Source organism: Callithrix jacchus, chromosome 8 (assembly GCF_049354715.1).
Source record: "Callithrix jacchus isolate 240 chromosome 8, calJac240_pri, whole genome shotgun sequence".
In the NCBI taxonomy this organism is placed as follows: Eukaryota; Metazoa; Chordata; class Mammalia; order Primates; family Cebidae; genus Callithrix; species Callithrix jacchus.
This window is the reverse complement of record NC_133509.1, coordinates 131,146,071-131,168,532: the sequence shown is the minus strand read 5'-3', so window position 1 is coordinate 131,168,532 and position 22,462 is coordinate 131,146,071. Positions and strand designations below refer to the sequence as shown.

Genomic DNA, 22,462 nt, shown 5'->3' with positions numbered 1-22,462 from the left:
TTCTTCTACATGTAGCTTGCTAATTTTCCCAGCATCATTTATTGAATAGGGGGTCCTTTACCCAATTTCTGTTTTTGCATTTGATGAAATTTAGCATTCCTTTATGATAAAAACCATCAACAAAATAGGTGTAGAAGGGACTTACCTGAAAGTAATAAAAGACATGTATAATAAACTTACAGCCAACATCATACTGAGTGGGGAAAAGTTGAAAGCATTCCCCCTGAGAACTGGAACAAGACAAGGATGTCCACTTTCACCACTTCTATTCAACATAGTACTAGAATTTCTAGTCAGAGCAGTCAGGCAAGAGAAAGAAATAAAGGACATCCAAATTGGAAAAGAGGAAGTCAAAATACAGCTGTTCACCAATGCTATGATTATACACCTAGAAAACCCTAAAGACTCATCCAAAAGGCTCCTAGATCTGATAAGTGAATTGAGTAAACTTTTAGGTTTCAAAATCAATATACGTCAATGAGTAGTAGTGCTATACACCAACAATGACCAAGCTAAGAATCAAATCAAGAACTCTATTCCTTTTACAACAGGGGCAATAAAATAAAATAAATAAGAAAATAGTTGGAATATACTTAACCAAGGAACTAAAATAGCTCTTCAAGGAAAACTACAAAACACTGCTGAAAGAATAGATGACACAATGGAAACACATCCCATGTTCATGGATGGAAATGATGCATATTGTGAAAATGACCATACTGCCCACTGCAATGTACATATTCAATGCATTTCCCATCAAAATACTGTCATTTTTCACAGAACTAGAAAAAACAGCCCTAAAATTCATATGGAACCAGAAAAGAGCCCACACAGCCAAAATAATACTAAGCAAAAAGAACAAAATGTGGAGTTATCACAGTACTGGACTTTATACTACAAGTCTGTAGTTAGCAAAACAGCATGTTACTGGTACAAAAGTAGGCATTTAGTCCAATGGAACAGAATAGAGAACCCAGAAATGAAGCCAAATGCTTACGGCTAACTGATCTTTGACAAAGCATACAAAAACATATTTTTAGAGGAAACTTCATACTGTTCTCTATAGTGGTACTATATATACTATACTAATTTACATCCGTACCAACTGTGTATGAGGGTTCTGCTTCTCATAGCTTTGACACTGTATAAAGACACTGTGTAAATACAACTGTATTTGTCTCTTAGAGATTCATATTGATCAGTCTTATGGAGAACCAGGAAACTTGCATTAACTTAGCTAAAAATTGTTTGTTAAGCATTATTTTCACACTTTGAAAACAAATTTTCTGTAAAATCTCTATAAAATGTAGTTTTAATTAAGGAGATACCAGGATTTATACATCTGTTTATTTACTGATCTCCCTAGTTATAGATGTTCGAGTGACTACCGTATGCCAGTCTCTTACTTGTCCAAGTTCTTGGGACAGATGCAAAAATGAGTGGAATACAATTTTTGCCCAGTAAAAGATAGAGTAAGGGATATGGAAATTGCTATGGGGACATGGAAGAAGGAGCCGCTAAGCACATGTGAATATGCATAAAACGATTTTTCAGTTACCATGTTACATTGAAGAATCTCCGGAAATCTCTCCTTGGATTGGAATAGAGTTGGAGGAGGAGGAAGAGGGTTAGAATGAAGACATTACTATTACTGATTACTTGGGCCCCTTTTGTTTACTGCTTTGTCCTTCAGATGGTGCAAAATCCTTTCACAAGTTCATAAGGCCCTTTTATAAGTAACATGTTGGGATTGTTAGCAGAACAGATAGTCAAAGGGTTACGCAACTCTACAGGGAATCCTCTGCTGAGGAAACGTCCTTGGGAAACTAATACTAATAATATGCTTATGTCTTTGGGGAATGCATTTGCCATGTCTGTAAGGAGGAGGAAACATAGCAATAACTTTTATAGTTCTGTTTTGGTTAATTACATGTATGCTTTTATATTTATGTAAACCCAAACTTTTGTTCATAATGTGTTGATTTGTACAAATGTGTTTTATAATGAAACATTATGTACACATTTGTATAAATGTATAAATACATGTTACTTTTAGAGTTCTGTATATTAGGACAAATGAACATCTGGAAAAATTGCATAGTGGCATTGTGTGCCAGCCAATATTTAATATTTAGAGATATTATCCTTTCCTATAGAGTAATTTTTGTGTAATGATGAGTATTTGAGTATAATTTGTTTTTATTTAATGCAAATGATGCTAAATGGAAAAAGACAAATTCTGGATTTTAGTATTGAGAAACACAGATCTCATAAAATGTAGTGTAAATAAAGATGGCATTAATTAGGGGTGCTCAAAACGTCAGATCTTTAATCTCTTTCTGATATACATTAGACATCAGACTCTTTCAACAGTGGATTCAAAATGTTACAAAAGATTTTATTTTTTATTTTTAAGTTCTCAGAATACTATTACCTTGAGTAGTGTGTAAGTCTGTGTTTCATATATTCAGTTTTAGCCTATGTTTTTAGGAAGGCATTTGTACAAAAATAGGAGACTACCCATATTGAATTTAGAGATGTTTTGTTTCAGTTACCATCTTACATTGAGTTGAAATTTGTTTTTTAGTTATGTTCTTTTATATTTCCAAAAGGAAGTAGTAAGTACTTTGTTCTTTTTATGCCAAACTCAGAATGTACAGATAATGAAATATTTCTATGAAAATTTTAATTTCAATGAATTAGAAATGAAACTCTTCATTGTTCATTCTAATGAAGATCAGAGATTGTGCTTTCAGTACAACAATTGTGAAGTTATAAAATAATTTTTAAATTTGGCGTATAATTAGAAATACATTTTCATACTCCTCATAGGCTTAGGTTGGCTCATGGCTTGGGATGTCAGTAGTCAGGAAGGCACCCTGTAAAATAAGCCATCTGTGGGCCAAACAGCAGAGCCATGCCATGGAAGGAGTGAGGGCTTTCCCTCCAGGTCAACCTGGGTTAAAATCTGGCTCTATATCCGCTGCATGGCCTTGTGCAATTCACTGAATCTTTGTGAACTTGTTTCTTCATCTGCAAAACAGAAACAGTAGTAAGAATTAGAGGAAACAAATATAAAAGCACTTAGCATGATACCCCAGTGCTCAAAAAAAAGTGAACATAATGATTAATTTTACTGGATAATGTCTTCTCAGGTCATCAACATTTCTCAAAGCCATTATGTAGTTTATTTGTCTTTTTTTTTTTAGAATCAGAAGGAATTCCTTCTGGAAAAGAAGTAATTTTCCTAGATATACATGTTTTGTTAATTGTATTATTTTTCAGTTGCAAAATGACATACAAATAATAGGAGTCAGTGTTAAGAGGAGGTGAATGAAAAGTAAGGCAAAGATATTCTGCTTTTTAGAATGTGATACAGAGAATACAGTAATTGCTTTTGTCAGAGTATTCAGGAATCATCAAGAAAGTGGGATAGAGCTTTTATTTCTAGGTGGAAAAGTGGGCAAAGAGTTGGAAAAGAGGAAGTTCACATAAACACTATCTCCTCTCCACATTTTGTGGTGGCATCCTCCTCCCATGCAGAGCAGGCTTTGTGGACCACATTAGGTACTGGGAGGGCACAGTGTTGGTGGAGAAGGTCCTTACGTGCTCTGCTAGAGTGTGATCATAGCGTACTTAAGAAAGCCAGCTTTGTTTGTTCTTGATGTGAATCAGACTTTAAGGATTATGATTTTAGTCTTTCGAAAGTCAGTGAATACAGTGCTATTGCTACCTTAATATTCATCCTTGGAGACTATGTCTTAAGTCCTCCTCAAATAATTTACTCAGAAGACTTGAAGAGACAAAAAGTATAACATTGGACTTGTCAGCATGGAATTTCTCAGGAGGATTTTTCCTTTTAGAAAACAGTTTGGTGGCCTTTAAGTCTTTTCATTTAGATTGTGTGAATTAGTAGAGAGAATCTCAGATGAAGGAATGAATCTAAGACTAAAGAATCAGTATTCATCTCAGTTCATTAAAATATACTGCTGTTTATGGTGATAAGGTTATAAAGAATACTCCTCCTCAATAGTTTTTTTTCCCCCCTTAAGTTGGATGTTGATGGACAGATAGACTCTATTCATCTACTCCTGTCACCGAGACAGGTGCACTTGCTTTTGGATATGTTGGCAGCTATTGCTGGACCAGGCAAGTATAATTCTGTTATGATATATACAATTGTTACTTTTTTAAATTTTAAAAAACTTTAAAATTAAAATATATATGTACATGTAGAAAAGTCTATTAATAATTTTTGAGGGCCAGGCGTGGTGGCTCATGCCTGTAATCCCAGCACTTTGGGGGGCCGAGGTGGGCCGATCTTGAGGTCACGAGATTGAGACCATCCTGGCCAACATGGTGAAACCCGGTCTCTACTAAAAATACAAAAATTAGCTGGGCGTGATGGCATGTGCCTGTAATCCCAGCTACTCAGGAGGCTGAGGCAGGAGAATTGCTTGAACCCGGGAAGCAGAGGTTGCAGTGAGCCGAGATCGCGCCACTGCACTGCAGCCTGGCACCTGGCGATGGAGCAAGACTCTGTCTCAAACAAACAAACAAACAAAATTTTGAATACGTGAATTCAAAGAAGCAAATAAGAATCTTAAGTAGTTAAATTTGATTGGGTGTTTCGAATTGTGTTACCATGGAACATATTCACATTCAGGTGATTGTGTGCATTCTTAACTTTTCCAAAATTGTACTGATTTCTTTGGTTGGGGATAGTACTTCATACAACCGAGAAAGTATAATTGTTGAACACAGTAAGTAGTACACATTTAAAAATATTTCAATGGCTCATATGTATCAGAGGTAAGATTTTGGGATTCCTGGCTAGTTGCTTAAAGCTATTGCTTAGAGCTGTGACTCATTAAATAGCAGGTGGTTTTGCACTGTTGTTGTTCAGTTGCCACTGTTGTTCCATAAGTGGGTTTTGGGAAAGAAATGCTTAATTAACTCCAAATTTAATTACTGTTTTGCTTTCCTTTCATATACTTATAGAAAATTCTGGCAAAATAGGGTTAGCTAATAAAGATAGGAAAAATCGACCCATGCAGCAGGAAGAAGAGTATCGAATTCAGATGGAATTAAACCGGTATTATTTAAGAAAAGATTCCCTCTCTGTGGGTGTATCTTCAGAGCAAAGCTTTTATGAGACAGAAACAGCTCGTACACCTTCTAGCCGTGGTAAGCAACTCTAACAGTTGACACCAGAATCATATATTACAATCATCGATAAAATTACACTTAATGTTGGCTGCTGTGAACAGAAGTTTAGGAATAAAAGAACAAAAAGATCAACGTTGTAAGAAATCTATAACTTTTAATTTATAATCTAATTACAACATTATAGTAATACACTAGCATATGGGTGCTATAGTATATTTTTGATTGTGTAGTTTCGTTTCGTAAATGATTTATTCTAAGGAAAACCAATTTACAAAAATGTAAATCTATATGAAAGTTAAATTAGGGGTAGTGATATATTTTGTCAAATTATTATGTGCTCATTATAATGATTTATAGGTTAAGAAACTACTAAACTAAAGTTTGATTAGGAAACTTTCCCTTATTGATTTTTCCATCAATTATATGTTAGTAATATTCTCTACCCAGCTTACTTTACATTAACAGGTGTTTCAAAATGTATAAGTGCTAATAACTTAAATAATGTGAAGCAGTTTAAGTGTGGAACGTTGGACAAAATAAGAAATCAAAGCCTACTCAAGAAATTTTGGCCATAATAAACCTTATTTGCATGAGGGTAAAACAATCCTGAATGAAGGAACTGAAATGTAAAAACAATCCTGAAAGAAGGAACTGAAATGTAAATAGAATTCTAAATAATGTATTTCGCTGTTTAAAAAAAAAAAAAAGAAAGAACTGTATCCAGATGAAACTAGAGGTTGCAATATATTTATACTATTTTGAAATCTGATTTTAATTCCTAAACTGGCATATCATATTTAAAAATATACCAGGTAATACTATATTTATATATTTAAAACAAAAGAAAACATGTTCATCAGTAGGATAGCTTCATTTTCTATTAATTTATATTGAGTTTTTACTATGCTATTAATGTCATGGATTCAAATAAATTACCCCACTGGAAATAACATAAAATTTGGGGCATCGCTGTATCTCATATAATCTAAAGGCAGAAGATGGTATTAATGTATATTAACTAACTTAAAAGAATTGGTGGGATTATAATACAAGTGACATAGTTTAATTCTCTCTAGAAGAAGAAGTATTCTTCTCCATGGCTGATATGGACATGTCTCATAGTCTCTCTTCTCTTCCACCCCTTGGGGACCCCCCGAACATGGACCTTGAGTTATCATTAACTAGTACATATACAAATACCCCAGCAGGATCTCCATTAAGTGCTACTGTGGTAAAGTATTATTTAGTTTTTCTTTTGTTCTTGAAAAGTTACTTCTAAAATTCTGCAATTCATTCACGTGCTTAAAAAAAATCTTTTATAGCTTCAGCCCACTTGGGGAGAGTTCCTTGAACATCATAAAGAACAGCCAGTAAGAGGGTCAACATTTCCATCCAACCTAGTTCACCCAACATCTTTACAGAAGATACGTAAGTAAAAATAAGACATTTGTTGTTAGTTTCTGCTGGAATTTTTAAGTTTAAAAGTTAAAAACAATTTTAAAAATACCATTCTACTGGTGCTTTTCTTTCTTTCTTTTTTTTGTCTTGGCCATTTAGCAAAGTTCAGAAAATGAAAATGAACCATTGTTAAACAATTCACTATGAAGTGTTTTAGAATAGTTGCTCATTCATTGTATTCTTTGTGTATTTAAATACATACATATTTTTAGTTCAGAAGTACACTGTAAGTTTCATATTATTATTGCAGTGTAGGAGCCTCAATCAATCGTGATTTTTTTTTTTCACTCTTTACATATTTCTTCAAAGAGAATCTCAGGTTTCTTTTCTGCAGAATTTAATTGAAATAGACCCAAGTCTTAAAGGAAAATTTGGTGAGCAGCTTTTGGTTGGTCTTGAGTTTTCTAGTACATTTTCATAAATGTAAAAGCTTGGTTTGTACGTTTGTTGTTGTCACATACTTTGGTACTACAGTACAAAAATCTTGGATATAAGATGCAGCAAGATAGCAATTGATTTTACTTAAATTAATTGTTTAATATAATTCAAACTGTTGTATGATCATCTGTTTTTTTAAAGCTAATAAATGAATAAATGTTTTATAATTTTGCTATAATAGTTTTTATGTGTTAAATTTTATGTATATAATTTTAACACTTCTATTTCAGCTCTCCCATCTAGATCTGTTTCAGTGGATGAATCCAGGCCTGAACTTATTTTTAGACTAGCTGTGGGAACTTTTTCAATCTCTGTGCTTCACATTGATCCTTTATCTCCACCTGAAACGTCACTGAACCTTAATCCATTGACACCTATGGCAATAGCTTTCTTTACTTGTATAGAAAAGATTGATCCAGCAAGATTTTCAACAGAAGACTTTAAGTCTTTCCGAGCAATGTTTGCAGAAGCTTGCTCACATGATCACCTTAGGTAAACTCTCACTTATGTATTTGTGATCTTTTAAACTTTCACATATGTACTAATGATTCTTGAAAAAGAACCACATGTGGACTTCTGTATCCACCTATCTGCATTTGTTTTTTTAATTCACACTTTATTTGTAAATGAATGGAATGAGTGAAGTTTTCTTGCAATGCTGTCAAGATATTTAGTGTAGAATCTTTCATTCAGGTTATTTGGCATGTAGAATAAGTATCTTTTTAGCCCCCTGCCCAGCTCTTGTCATGTTTCTTTAACCATGTTTTGCCATCATCCCTATTGACGCCATTGCAGTTCTGAAAACAGTTGTTATCGTCATTGGCATTAACAGAGATAACAGTAATGAAAAATAGAATGATAATAGTATTGAAACTGATCCATATGCCACTGGCTGTGAGGTGGGAAACATTCCCAAGGCTGATCTTGAACTTGGATGCTATGTTTCAACTTCTGCTTGAGAAAAATCAAAGCTTGCCAAATAGCCAGTGAGTGATCCTTTCATGGATTGAGTCCTAATAGATGAGGAGATAATTGAATTTCTAAGTATAATTTTTTTTTTTTTAATTGAGACAGAATCTTACTCTGTCACCCAGGCTGGAGTGCAGTGGTGCAATCTCAGCTCATTGCAACCTCCACCTCCCAGGTTCAAGCGAATCTGCAGCCTCAGCCTCCTGAGAACCTGAGATTACAAGCATGTGCCACCGTGCCTGGCTAGTTTTTGTCTTTTTAGCAGAGACAGGGTTTCATCATGTTGGCCAGGCTGGTCTCGAACTCCTGACCTTGAGTGATCTGCCTGCCTCGGCCTCCCAAAATGCTAGAATTACAGGCATGAACCACCATGCCTGGCCTATAGTATTGTTAATATGCAAACACTCTATTTTAATGTGAAGGTGATCTGTAAATTTTTGAATGTCTTATACTGTGGTTTAAACATATCATATATATTAGTATTTTTAGAAAATACTTCGGGCTTTTATTTCATCTTTTAAGCTTTTTTAAAGTATTAAAATTGATATGAAAAGTAGTTTTACACCTAATAAAAGAAAAACTCTACAGGTTAGGACTATAGAATTTATAATCAAACCATAAAAACAAAACCTTTTCTTTCTTTCCCCGCCCTTTTTTTTTTTTGAGGCAGTTTTGTCTTGTCACCCAGCCTACAGTACAGTGGTTCAGTCTCAGCTCCCTGCAGCCTCTGCCTACTGGGTTCAAGTGATTCTTGTGCCTCAGCCTCCCAAGTAGCTGGGACTATAGGCGTGCAACCCATGCTCAGCAAATTTTTCTATTTTTATTTTATTTATTTTTATATTTATTTATTTAGAGACAGAGTCTCACTCTGTTGCCAGGCTGGAGTGCAGTGGTGCGATCTCGGCTCACTGCAACCTCTGCCTCCCAGGTTCAAGCTATTCTCCTGCCTCAGCCTCCTGAGTAGCTGGGACTACAGGCGCACACCACCATGCCCCGCTAATTTTTGTATTTTTAGTAGAGACAGAGTTTCACCATGTTGACCAGGGTGTTGTCAATCTCTTGACCTTGTCTGTCTCAGCCTCCCAAAGTGCTGGGATTACAGGAATGAGGCACCATGCCTGGCCTAATTTTTGTATTTTTAATAGAGATGGGGTTTAACCATATTGGCCAGGTTGGTCTCGAACTCCTGACCTCAGTTGATCTGCCCACCTTGGCCTCCCAAAGTGCTGGGATTATAGGAGTGAGCCTGGACTCCCCCCTCCCCCCCGCTTTTGACAAGGTTTCAAATAGCTGCCACTAGGAAAATATGACAAAAGCAACAAAAAAAAATAGAGGTAAACTTCAATTTGGGCCTCATCGACTGAAGTTTTTGAAATATTGCATGATGTTTTTAGATAATTTTAAGAAGCTATTTCATATATTTTACAGATTTGAAAGATTTTATCTTTGCACATGTAAATTTTTAAATGTGGAACAGGAAGTGTTGGGAAATAAATATATCCTGGAAAATCTCCCGTCAACAGTACTGATTTTTTTATCTTAAGGAAAGATAAATTTGAAGCAATCTTTCTGGTTAATTTTCTTAGGAATATTAATTATTGATAACAACTTAAATTTGTCAGAATAGATGGATAATTGTTATATGTTAACACTTTGTTCTATTCTTTGACTACTTATACATCGTTTAGAAGTATATGAATAATCTTAAATGGTACACTTTTTATAATAGATTTATAGGTACTGGCATTAAAGTATCCCATGAACAAAGACAAAGATCAGCTGCCCGGTATTTCAGTACGGATATGTCCATTGGGCAAATGGAATTTTTGGAGTGCCTATTTCCAACTGATTTTCATTCTGTTCCTCCTCATTATACAGAGGTAAATGTTGAATACTTTTTAAGATTATTTTTTAAATCTAGCTTGCTTTTTAATAATTGTATGAGGCAGTGATTGTCTTTAAAAATGTATAGAAGGAGTATTGTCATTTTCTTTTTGCATTTGTGTTCTGTTGAAACTTTTTTTTTTTTTTTTTTTTTTTTTGAGACGGAGTTTCGCTCTTGTTACCCAGGCTGGAGGAGTGCAATGGTGCGATCTCGGCTCACTGCAACCTATGCCTCCTGGGTTCAGGCAATTCCCCTGCCTCAGCCTCCTGAGTAGCTGGGATTACAGGCATGTGCCACCATGCCCAGCTAATTTTTTGTATTTTTAGTAGAAACGGGGTTTCACCATGTTGACCAGGATGGTCTCAATCTCTTGACCTCGTGATCCACCTGCCTTGGCCTCCCAAAGTGCTGGGATTACAGGCTTGAGCCACCGCGCCCGGCCTCTGTTGAAACATTTTTAAGAATGTCACCCAATATCATTATAAGGGTCTGTTAGAATTTTAAATTTAGAGTTGACTTATTTAGAAGTAATAGATGGGTTATAAGAAAAATGACTTCATTTCACCCATTTTCAAAGTACTCTTCATTGCAGAAGAATTTGATTATTGAACAATAGTTATTGAATGCCTGCTGTGTGCTAAGCCCTGTTCAAGACAAGTGAAATGTCTTGTGTTCATTTGCCATTATTCTGATTTTTTTTTCTTTTTTTTTTTTCCAGTTCCTATGGCTTTTATTTATTTATTTATTATTATTATTTTTTAAATTTTTTATTGCATTTTAGGTTTTGGGGTACATGTGCAGAACGTGCAAGACAGTTGCATAGGTACACACATGGCAGTGTGTTTTGCTTCCTTTCTCCCCTTCACCCACATTTTCTTAATGTAAAAGTGTGACCTAAAGAAACTTTAGAAAACTGTCCAAGTAACATTCATTGCTGTTACTTTGACCCTTTATACTGTTTTATTTTAAAAACACTTTCTTGGAAATGAATTTATTTGAATCCTCACCTACGTTTTGCAGATGACATGTCATAGGAGTTAATGTGTCTAAGGTTCACATTGCTAGTAAGTGACAAAAGTGAAACTTAAAACCAGATTTCTAACTTCAAAAAGCCTTTCTCACTATTATATGGGCACCTGTGTAAATTCATGTAATTAATTGTAGGTTAATCTTACATTTAATTTGTCTTCATCTTTACTTTTAAGCTTTTAATGTTCCATTCCAAAGAAGGAACTGGTTCCCATTCCCCTGTGTGTCTTCAGCTTCATTATAAGCATTCTGAGAATAGAGGGCCCCAGGTAAGATATCTTTTTTTATAATTACAACCTGTATATTTTCATCTGATATACACTTTGTCACAATTATAAGGTCTTAACATAATCTTATAGTAGTTTTTAGTGATTGTATTAATGTCTTTTTTTTTAAGGGTAATCAAGCAAGACTTAGTTCGGTTCCTCAGAAGGCAGAATTACAAATTAAATTAAATCCAGTGTGTTGTGAGCTGGATATCAGTATTGTGGATAGGTTAAATTCCTTGCTTCAACCACAGAAACTTGCCACAGTGGAGATGATGGCATCCCACATGTATACTTCATATAATAAGCATATTAGTCTGGTAAGTATTCGAAAGTCACAAATGCCAATCATAATTATGGTTAGCTAATAGAATTATTGAGATAATTTCTGAACTTAAGAATTTTTGATAGATTAAACGGTATATATTATTAAAACAGCATTATTTGTAATAATAAATGGAGACATCTTTTATGTATTGATAGTAGACTAGCTAAATAAGTTGTGATAATACACTTAATGAAATTTTATATTGCCATTTAAAATGATGGTTTCGGGTTGGGCACGGTGGCTCATGCCTGTAATCCTAGCACTTTGGGAGGCTGAGATGGGTGGATCACCTGAGGTCAGGAGTTCAAGACCACCTGGCCAACAGGGAAACCCTGTCTCTACTAAAATACGAAACTTAGCCAGGCATGATGGCAGGTGCCTGTAATCCCAGCTACTTGGGAGGCTGAGATGGGAAAAATCTCTTGAACCCAGGAGACGGTGGTTGTAGTGAGCTGAGATTGTACCACTGCACTCCAGCTTGAGCAGGTGAGCGAGACTCCATCTCAAAAAAAAAAAAAAAAAAAAAAAAAGATGGTTATGGCTGGGTGTGGCAGCTCACACCTGTAATCCCAACACTTTGGGAGGTTGAGGTGGGAAGATCACTTGAGGTCAGTTTGAGGCCAGCCTGGCCAACATGGTGACACCTTGTCTCTACTAAAAACATAAAAATTAGCTAGGCATGGTGGCACACACCTGTAATCCTAGCTACTCAGGAGGCTGAGGCATGAGAATAGCTTGAACCCAGGAGGCAGAGGTTGCAGTGAGCTGAGATCACATCACTGAACTTCAACCTGGGTGACAGAGTGAGACTCTGTCTCAAAAAAAAAAAAAAGTAAAATGGTGGTTATGAAGATGGTATAGCAACATGAAGAAGGCGTATTAGGAAGAATGAAATGAAAAAGTAGAATATATTGCTTTACATAGTCTTGTTGCACTTGTGTAAATAAAATTGATGTATAGAAAAAGAATGGCTAGAAATATGGTAGTTGGTAGCATTGTTTATGATATAGTGGAATTAGGTTTTCTTTACTTTTCCATGTTTATCTGAATTTTTATAAGCTGTGATTATAATGTCTTCACAAAATTTTATCTGTTTATACATTTGATAAATTAATTGAACTACCTAAAACATGTAGCCCAAACATTATAGGATATACTTTGAAAATAATCTGTTGAACATCACATTATATCACTTTTACTTAGATCTGGTGCCTGGGGTCTTTTCTAAGCAAATTAAGTTAAGTCAGATTTGCAAGAACTCTATTAGGAATTTTGGGGTCGTAGGACCAGGATCAGATGGAGACAACCTTAGTTAAAAAGAAAAGGAAAAAGATATTTTATTTTTCTACGTATTTGCTTTTCTTTTAGTATTGAGTAATCACATCAAATTAGCATTATTTATTATTATTAATATGTTTGAAACAAAAATCTGTTGCCCAGGCTGCAGTGCAGTGCTGTGAGATCAGCTCACGTTAGCCTTGACCCCCTTGGCTGAAGCGATCCTCCTCCCTTAGCTTTCCAAGTAGTTGTGACTAAATGTGTGTGCCACTGCACCTGGTTGAGTCTTTTATTTTTTGTCTCCCTATGTTGTCCAGGGTGGGCATTCTTTTTTTGTTATTGTCATCAATTGCTAGTTATTTTTACTTCTGTGGGGTAGTCTTTATATTAGCTCTTAATTATATATGTAATCAGATGATGGTTTGATTTCTTGGCTTACTTTTGCTTGAGAGTTGTGGTTAATATTAGCAAATCAAACAGGGACAGTTAGAATAGATTTGTTAAATATTGGTGTGGTGGCTCACACCTATAGTCCCAGCAACTCAGGAGGCTGAGGCAGGAGTATTGCTTGAGCCCAGGAGTTTGAGACCAGCATGGGTGAAATAGCAAGACCCTGTCTCAAACACACACACACACACACACACACAAGTCTAGCATATGAAGGGAGTTTTCTAATCGTGGAGGTTAGAAATTCACTGAAGAAACTGAGGAATGTTAAAACCTAGAGTGGACTAAAGCTTTTTTAGTTTCAATATATTTTAGAGAAAAAATAGAAATAGACTTCTACTTGAATGGCATGTTCTTTGACCCTTTTATTATAAGATGGCTTTGGGTAAATGGAGCATACGTCTTGGTCTCCTAGAGCCATTTGATGAGATCATACCCTTGGATTGGATAGGAGCTCAGGGTGAGTCATTTAGTGAACATTTATTTAGAACCTGTGATGTGCCGACCTCCTGGTTTAATCCTAGAAGTACAAAGATGAGTCAGAGATTGTATTTGGCATAATTCATCTGATTTCACATTGAGTCTTTAAAGTCATATATTGGTAGAAAAGTTTTTCAAACAGAATGTTGGACACTATAGTGATTTTTAACAATATTGAATTTGTTGGTTGGCTAATTTACACAGTATTCTTCATAAATTTATAGTAAGATAAATATTAATCTATAGCACCTTTGTCTTCACTTTGGCTCAGTTTTTAATTTATTTAATGTTTTATATCAGAGTTTAACTTTTCCCAATAGTTTTCACGTTTGCCAATAGTTGCTACATTATAAAATTTTTTTACACTAAATTAATATAGAAGTGGTTAATTTGAATTGAATTTAAATGCAGAATAGCAAATGGGGAAATAGTGATTGTACATATTGTAACATTGCATACTCTGTAATTTATGTTCATCTACTTAGTTTAATATTTTGGCATATCTCTGATGTTTTGTGTTTTAGCACAAGGCGTTCACTGAAGTGTTCCTAGATGATTCACATAACCCTGCAAATTGCCGGATATCAGTACAAGTCGCTACACCAGCGTTGAACCTTTCTGTTCGCTTCCCAATACCTGACCTTCGATCTGATCAAGAAAGAGGACCGTGGTTTAAGAAGTCACTTCAGAAGGAGATCCTTCATTTAGCCTTCACAGATCTAGAATTTAAGACTGAGTTTATAGGAGGATCAACCCCAGAACAAATTAAATTGGAACTTACCTTTAGAGAACTAGTTGGTAAGACTGAATGTGCCTGTGAAAGAACCACACTAGATACAAATAACTCCTACTGAAGCAATCACCACAAAAGTATCTGACAGCCCCAAAATAGAAGCAAAGGAAAGAATTATGTTAAAAAAATCAAGAGCAATGTCTTTTTAGTCTTATATACAAATTATGTGATATAGGTTATTTTTTAAAAGCTAAGGATGGGCTGGGCGCAGTGGCTCACGCCTGTAACCCCAGCAATTTGGGAGGCCAAGGCAGGCGGATCACAAGACCAGGAGATTGAGACCATCCTGGCCAACATGGTGAAACTCTGTCTCTACTAAAACTACAGAAAATTAGCTGGGTGTGGTGGTGCATGCCTATAATCCTAGCTACTTGGGAGGCTGAGGCAGGAGAATTGCTTGAACCCAGGAAGCAGAGGCTGCAGTTAGCCGAGATTATGCCTCTGTACTCCAGCCTGGCGAGACTCTGTCTCAAAAAAAAAAAACCAAAACCAAAAAACAAAACTAAAGATGATAATTCATTCACTTTCTTAAAAGTCCTGTTGTCTTCAGGAGAGTATAGTACTTTAGCCTACATTTTTATTATCACCTCTCATTTATTTGCTGTAGGACTGATAATAGAACTTATTGAGTTCCACTGCATGTTAGGTATCATGCTAAGCACTTGATACACATTGTCTTTTTTTTTTAGTCACCATAATCGCCATTTTTTTTCCAATTATTTTTATAATTTAATAGATGAGACAATCAGTGGACTTGGAAGTATCTTGCTAGATCATGTTGTAATCAATGACAGAATCAAGATTTGAACCCAAGTCTGACAGTAGAGCTTGAGCTTTCAACCATTATACTAACTAATCGCTAGTGACTTATTTGTAAAACTTGTTTTGATTTTTTCTTTATTACTTTGTTTTTGCCAGTAAATAAAGGGAATTTTTGTAAACTTTAAAGTGAACCAAGTCAATGAAGACCTCGGAAAATCTTTTATCCTATGGTTCCTAAACCACCTGCCTCTGCCACAACACCCTTGCTCTGCAACCACACTCCCTCCCACTTGTTAGCCTAGGCTGCAAAAGTTTCCCTTCTGTTCTCTCAGTTTTACATATCGTTTGCCAGTTATGACTTCATGAATGGGCTTTCAGGTGTTGTGGGATCATCCCTTATCTCCAATATCGAGAGACTCATTATTCTGGAGGAAAGCCATTCTTTATTTGTAAAATGGATTGAAAAAAACGTGTATAGAATTTTTTTTTTTTTTTTTTTTTTAAAGATAGAGTCTCACTTTGTCACCCAGGCTGGAGTGCAGTGGCATGATCTTGACTCACTGCAACCGCTGTCTCCTGGGCTCAAGCAATTCACGTGCCTCAGCTGGGCACCACCACACCCAGCTAATTTTTGTATTTTTACTGGGGATGGGGGATTTTGCCATGTTGGTCAGGCTGGTCTCAAACTCCTGACCTCAGGTGATCTGCCCACCTCAGCTTCCCAAAGTGCTGGGATTTTAGGAGTGAGCCACTGCGCCTGGCCCGTACAGAATTATTTTGAACAGAGGTATTTATTACAGTGTTTGGTATAAAACACTTATTTAAGAAATGTAGTTACTTTTCTAATGTAGATTAACTATATAGACTTTATGAAGAAATAATCATTACTAGCACTTAGTGCTAAGTGCTGTATTACTATGTCATTATGGACTTCATGCTGCGTATATTGGTACTTAAGAATTTGAGTTTGAACACAAAACAATTTATTGGCTCATTCTGTCTAACACATGTGCACATGAGACCAGAACAATTGAAAAAGTGCTGTAGAACTTAAGGTTGCATTATGTTCCTGATTGAGAGGAACTGTGCTCCTCCATCTCTTCTTTTAGTACTTGAGAAGAAATGCATTTTGGCAAATCAGTCTTGTTTTTTTAGGATCATTCCAGGAAGAGAAAGGAGATCCATCTATTAAGTTTTTCCATGTGTCTAGTGGAGTAGATGGAGATACAGCTTCGTCAGATGACTTTGACTGGCCACGGTGAGTAAGCAAATACGTAGGTTTAATAGGATTTTCCTTTTAAAAATATATTATTCTAAACCAACATTTTGGCTATTACATGTAGGCTAAAAATGTCCATCCATGATTCTTCTGTTCGTAAGCGTGATGATTGGGTGTTCACATGTATGAGATGTGTCACCCTCCAACCTTTTTGTGCCATTTTTCTGCCTACCTTATTTTAAGCCTCCTCTCCACTGTCTGTCAGATCTAGCCCATTCTTAGGACAGGTGTTGCTCATGCACACTTGGTAACGAGCGTGAGTTTAGAGCACAAGTTTTCATCCTAAGAATTGGATCTACTTCAGTTAATTTAGAAGCACAAGTTACTTTAGGGTATCTATCAATTAGGAAAAAGCCTGTGATCGTTTATGAACCAAATGGCACCACGACTTAGGGAATAAGAGCTGTTGTTGCCACAGCACTGCTGTTCTCTCTCAGGGTTCCATGCCTCCTCCTAACAGTGGGTGAAGATGGTAATCAAAGGAGAGTGTACAGTCTGTGCTAGTGATGTTCTGTAGAAGCTTAGGAAAGGAATGGGATTACTCTGGAGTAAAAAGCTCATTAGTTTTGTAGTCATAGGCTGCATTAACTCAGTGATCTTTAGGTTTTGTGCTTACAAAACAAAGACAGCACCAGCCCTTTATTACTGAAATTCCTGGAGGAAAAGATAACGTTGTTGTTAGGGTTTTGAAACTGTTCCTAATCAATCTCCCCTTTCCCTTTGACCAACTGATAAAATACCAGGTTGAAGTAACATGAGGCTTCTTAGGTAGACAAGTATTTTGTTATAGCAGAAAAGACCATATGTGAGAGGATTTGGTTTAATGGTAACTAGAATCCTTAGGTAAAGTTCACTGACTTTTAATGAAATTTAAAAATAACCTTTTTGCCCCCAAAAGGTCAGACCTTCAGTTAGCCAAGTATAAAATGTTAATGTCTTCCTGTTACTTGTTTCATTTGCACATTTTCAAGTTTACAACATGTTCATAAGTGGGTTACCTTAGACATAATTAGACTTTGTAGAGAAGTTTAGTTCTATCATTAAGACTTAATTGGTGGTGTTTGTATTAATTTGCACAAAAGTTAAACTTTCATTGTTTACACTTAGATCCTGGTCTTTTAAAAATTGTCTTTGCTATCAGAATTGTACTGAAAATAAATCCACCAGCCATGCATTCCATTTTGGAGAGAATTGCAGCCGAGGAAGAAGAGGAGAATGATGGTCACTACCAGGAGGAAGAGGAAGGAGGTGCTCATTCCTTGAAAGATGTTTGTGATCTAAGAAGACCAGCTCCATCTCCTTTTTCTTCTCGTAGAGTAATGTTTGAAAATGAACAGGTAAGATTAAAGGGTGAGCAAGCTACAAAGAAATAATAATGTTATTCTCTGACATAAAGGCAATGCTTTTAATATTTTATTTTTTAAAAAAGCTTTGTGTACTGTTTTTGCTATGTCTTAAACTCCGAAATTGAATAATAACTATTTTTTCTTGGTGTGTATTTTCACCAGTTAAATGTTACCTGCTTATTTATTTCTCACATACCAAGTCCTATAGATAGGCTAAGAAGATGCCACTACTATTTTAAACATAAAATGGTTATTTGATGCCTTTGTTTTTGCACTAAACTATTATGTTTTAGATGGTGATGCCAGGAGACCCCGTAGAAATGACAGAGTTTCAGGATAAAGCAATCAGCAATTCTCACTATGTGCTGGAACTTACTTTACCAAATATTTATATAACACTACCTAATAAGAGCTTTTATGAGAAGCTTTATAATAGGTGAGTTTATACACATTTAGCTGAATCGTTGGAATCATACTTTCTAATTGCCTCCCTGATTTTCCTCTTTCCTCTTTCCTTTCCTTGCCTTAATATTATTTGCCATCTCTGTGTACTTTGTGTGGTTTTGATGGTGACTGTTGGTGGAACTATTGCCATTATAATGTGCTATTGCTACAGCAGAGTTTCCTAATTAGTGTGCTTCTGGGTGTGTGAAATATTTATTTCCTTAGCCCTCAGGTTGGCTGCTTGCCATCTGTCAGCTTACTGCAGGATATGAATCAAATACGATTTTTTCTACATGTGCAGTGACATGAAGAGTTAGGAGATACTAGTATAGAGGGCTAGCCAATGCTGGATTAGAATCAGAACCCCAGTCATTGTACAAGAAGCATCTTTTCCTCAACATTCAAAAAGATATCTTGTTGGAATTCAAAACTCTGTGAACGGGCACAAAATTTAAATTTATTATATTTAGATACCCCTCAATATTTATGCCAGGCAGATATTTTGATATAAATGGACTAAAAAAAGGACTTCTAGAAAAAGAAGTCCTTAGTGTTCGTCATCACTGGCTTCCTATATGTAGACAAGTTATTCTAGTTTCCATTAATCTTCAGAAACTTCAGACTGTTGTTTCTGCTGTAGCTTTACTTGGTATCAGATACCCCTGGCTCTTTATTCCTTGAATGTTAGTAATAAACCCTGGGTCTTCTCACTGGGTGCCATTGACTTTTGCTCTTAGAATCACAATCAATTAAGTTCCAGGAAGGATTCTGGGGTTCACATTACTTCAGTGGTCTTGAAAATGAGATTCAGAGGACAGTCCATTGGGGTATAAGAAGAAAATGTTAGCACTTATGTTTAACTTAAAAAATCTTTTAAGTTTCTTAATCTTTTAAAATTTCTATTTTTATATTTGTTTTATAATGTACATTATAAATAGCACATAATTTATATTAAATTAACATTAGAGAAGTTTCAGATTATTTTTAAATGTTGGGGTTTGTTTATACCTGATCTACACTTTGGAAATGACTGATCTCTAGGCTTCTCCTCCTATTTCATAGTTCAAGGGTGTCTGCGAAGAGCTGATGTATGTGCAAGGCTGAGGGACCATATAAATCTATAAACGTCCTCAGGGTTTGCATCCTTTGCCCCTTATTCAGCAGTGTATTTTCAAATTAATACTGAAATTAATTAATTTCCAAAGGTTTGGAAATTAAACAATTTCCAAACATTCTCAGAGAAGATTTGCAATATAGTACAAAGAACTCCCCCTGCCACAACCATTTGAGAGTAAGTGGCTGACCTGAGTCCCTTCAGCGTTGAATACTTGAATGCATATTTCCACATATAAGGACATTCTACGTTAACCAGCAATTCAGCTCTCAGAAGCAGGAAGCTAAACTGGATACATACTACCATATAGTTCTCATACCCCATTCAAGTTCTACTAAATATGTAATACTATCCTTTCATCTTTTTTTAATCTTTTTTTTTTTTTTTTTTCCCCTGAGCAGGAGTTATAACCAACTCTGCCTTTATATATTTAAAATGTTGGTTTACTCCTTTAGTGCCTTGGTCAACAGGCTCTTTTTAGCAATATGGTTTTAGGTACAGGAGAATATTTTGTGTTGAAATTTGTTTAAAATAGAATATTAAAAAGAATTCTAACTGCTTTCATTAAATATGTATTGAGCATCTATTTTGTTTCAACCTTGTAGACTAGACACAGAATCCTGGTGGTATGTCCTTAAGTATCTTAAGCATTGTTTTCTTTCTTGATATTACAAGCACCATCCAATATCTGATAGTACTAATGATGTCAGGACTGTGTTTAGACCAAAATATAAACAAGGAGAACATAATGAGTGGGTGGGATTATAATCTCTTGAGAGTCACAATACTCAATCTTGGTGTACACCTTCTAGGGCATCAGAAGCTCAGGAAGTGGCCTGGCAGTGGCTTCTCACAGAGTGGGGCAGGGCTGCCTCACCACTTGGTGCTTTGACTGGTATTCACACCAGGCTTTAGGATGAGTCTGGGCTTTGGCAGTCCTTTTGTGTGAGTCATGCACTGTCCCTTCCTCACCAGCTGTCAAGTAACATGTGACAGCCACTGTGCTAGGCACGATACAAATCCCTCTCATGGGCGGCTTGCAGTCTAGAAAGGGGAAGTGAGGAAATTCAGCAAGTTGTAGTAGGTGCTATGGCTGAAGTGGATGAGTGTGAAGGATATGCTGTGGGTCCAGGTCTTACAAAGGGCTTCCTAGAAGACACTGTGAAGTTTGAGTTTTCTTGAAAGCTTTGAGGCTGGGTGAGGGGAGGAGGCTAGGACAGAGGGGCGTCTGAACAGTGACAGGTAGCTCTTTGAAAAAGAAGGATGTGGTGACAGCCTAGGTATGACATATGCCTTCCCACTGGTTGCCAGTATCGATTGGGCTAATCTAGCTAGTCATAAGGGTTTTTCTCTTCTTATTTTGTGCTCCATATGCATTTTTCATTTTATGAAGTTTTCCCAGTGAAGCTGTGCTTTCTGATGAGAGAAAAAGCAGTATCTCTAGGGAAAGAACTGAATTGATCCCACAGATAAATACTTGCCTTAAAAAAAAAAAGAACGGAACTGGGAGCTGGATATAATCCACGTAATCTGGACTCTCATTCCCATTTTTTCACTAATTAGCCATGTGACCTTGGGAAGATCACATAACCCTTATGAGACAGTTTCTTCAAGTGTAAAGTGAGAATAATGATTCTGCTCTGGCCGCCCCACAGGACTGAGGGGAAGGTCAATGAGACGATGCAGGATCAGTTCCAGTTTACAAAGTGCTCTCATCTAGGTGAACTGTCTTCCTTTTTTGTTCTTTGTGTGTTATTTTTATGAGCTTCTGTCTCTAAGATATATTTTGAAGTATACTATGAATTTGGAATTTGATGTATATAACACAGGTAAAATTAGGCAGGTATCTAGTTAGGTATCTAATTGTGCAGATTCCTTTGTCACTGTCCTGCATTATAGCCATATCAGTTATTTTTTCATTGAAGGAATGCAGTTGTTATTTTTGTTGTTTTTCTATACTCTTGTAGAATCTGATTTCCATTTCGCCGTGTAAAAAGTTATTGTTCTTGTGATATTTTAAAAGGATTTTTGTTTTTAGTTTGCCTTCTGTTGAGCTAGGAGTTATGTGCTTATTTTTCAACTTTTGTCTTTATAGGATCTTTAATGACTTGCTGCTGTGGGAACCAACAGCTCCTTCTCCAGTGGAGACATTCGAAAATATTTCCTATGGCATTGGGCTTTCAGTAGCCAGTCAGCTCATTAATACTTTCAACAAAGATAGTTTTAGTCCATTTAAATCTGCAGTTCACTATGGTAATATATTTTTAATTTGTTTTGATTTAAAATGCATAGTTTATCAGTTAACAAAGTAGTAACCTTTCAGTTGTGGACTTAAAAATCTTTATTTTTCATTTTAACTATATTTTATAATTTCTTTTAGTCATTTATAAAATATTTCCTCATTTCTATCTGTATATTGAGAATATCATTATCCCTTAAGTATGTTATCTTTAGAAGGATAGTGTGCGCATCATTTGAAGTTCGGGGCTAAAGAGGAAAACAGAAAATATATTTCTATGTTCACACAATACTTACAAAACTACGTGGGTTATAAATATAAAATATTTTTGTGATCATTTTTAAGTTGCTGTTTTATCTTAATAGAGTATTGAAATTGTGTAATTATATGTTTATTTCGCATAGATGAGGAAAGTGGATCCGAGGAGGAGACTTTGCAATATTTTTCCACTGTTGATCCCAACTATCGTTCCCGTAGGAAAAAAAAACTAGACTCCCAGAACAAGAACTCACAGAGTTTTCTCTCAGTTCTTCTGAATATTAATCATGGATTAATTGCAGTGTTCACAGATGTGAAGGTGAGCTTTACAAATCCAAAGTGTTTTTTCAAATGTATCTTATTTTAAATAATTCTACTGTGATGTACATCCAGTGATTGAATGAATATTTTGAGGTTGTTTCAGGGACTGATGACCAGTGTTTGGGGGCAAACCATGATGACAGCAACTTTGGGGATTTA

General features: G+C 35.8%; 1 protein-coding gene and 1 pseudogene across 3 annotated transcripts in view; both read left to right on the top strand.

Annotated features, from left to right (window-relative positions):
• The window catches only part of ATG2B (autophagy related 2B), an 83,554-nt gene that overhangs the window by 24,851 nt on the left and 36,241 nt on the right, over positions 1–22,462 (top strand). Inside the window, exons 7-20 of one of the 3 annotated variants that reach the window (XM_035261413.3) lie at positions 4,053–4,149; positions 5,002–5,187; positions 6,375–6,400; positions 6,492–6,597; positions 7,296–7,557; positions 9,764–9,914; positions 11,125–11,217; positions 11,346–11,534; positions 14,272–14,545; positions 16,458–16,560; positions 17,723–17,918; positions 18,221–18,363; positions 21,581–21,738; positions 22,129–22,301. In XM_035261413.3, the coding sequence (XP_035117304.1) occupies positions 4,053–4,149; positions 5,002–5,187; positions 6,375–6,400; positions 6,492–6,597; positions 7,296–7,557; positions 9,764–9,914; positions 11,125–11,217; positions 11,346–11,534; positions 14,272–14,545; positions 16,458–16,560; positions 17,723–17,918; positions 18,221–18,363; positions 21,581–21,738; positions 22,129–22,301 (2,157 nt within the window). Of the gene's footprint in view, positions 1–4,052; positions 4,150–5,001; positions 5,188–6,245; positions 6,401–6,491; positions 6,598–7,295; positions 7,558–9,763; positions 9,915–11,124; positions 11,218–11,345; positions 11,535–14,271; positions 14,546–16,457; positions 16,561–17,722; positions 17,919–18,220; positions 18,364–21,580; positions 21,739–22,128; positions 22,302–22,462 lie in introns of all 3 variants that reach the window. The other 2 variants (XM_035261412.3, XM_035261411.3) reach the window with 2 other exon arrangements.
• On the top strand, positions 16,666–16,759 carry LOC118145440 (small nucleolar RNA U13; annotated as a pseudogene).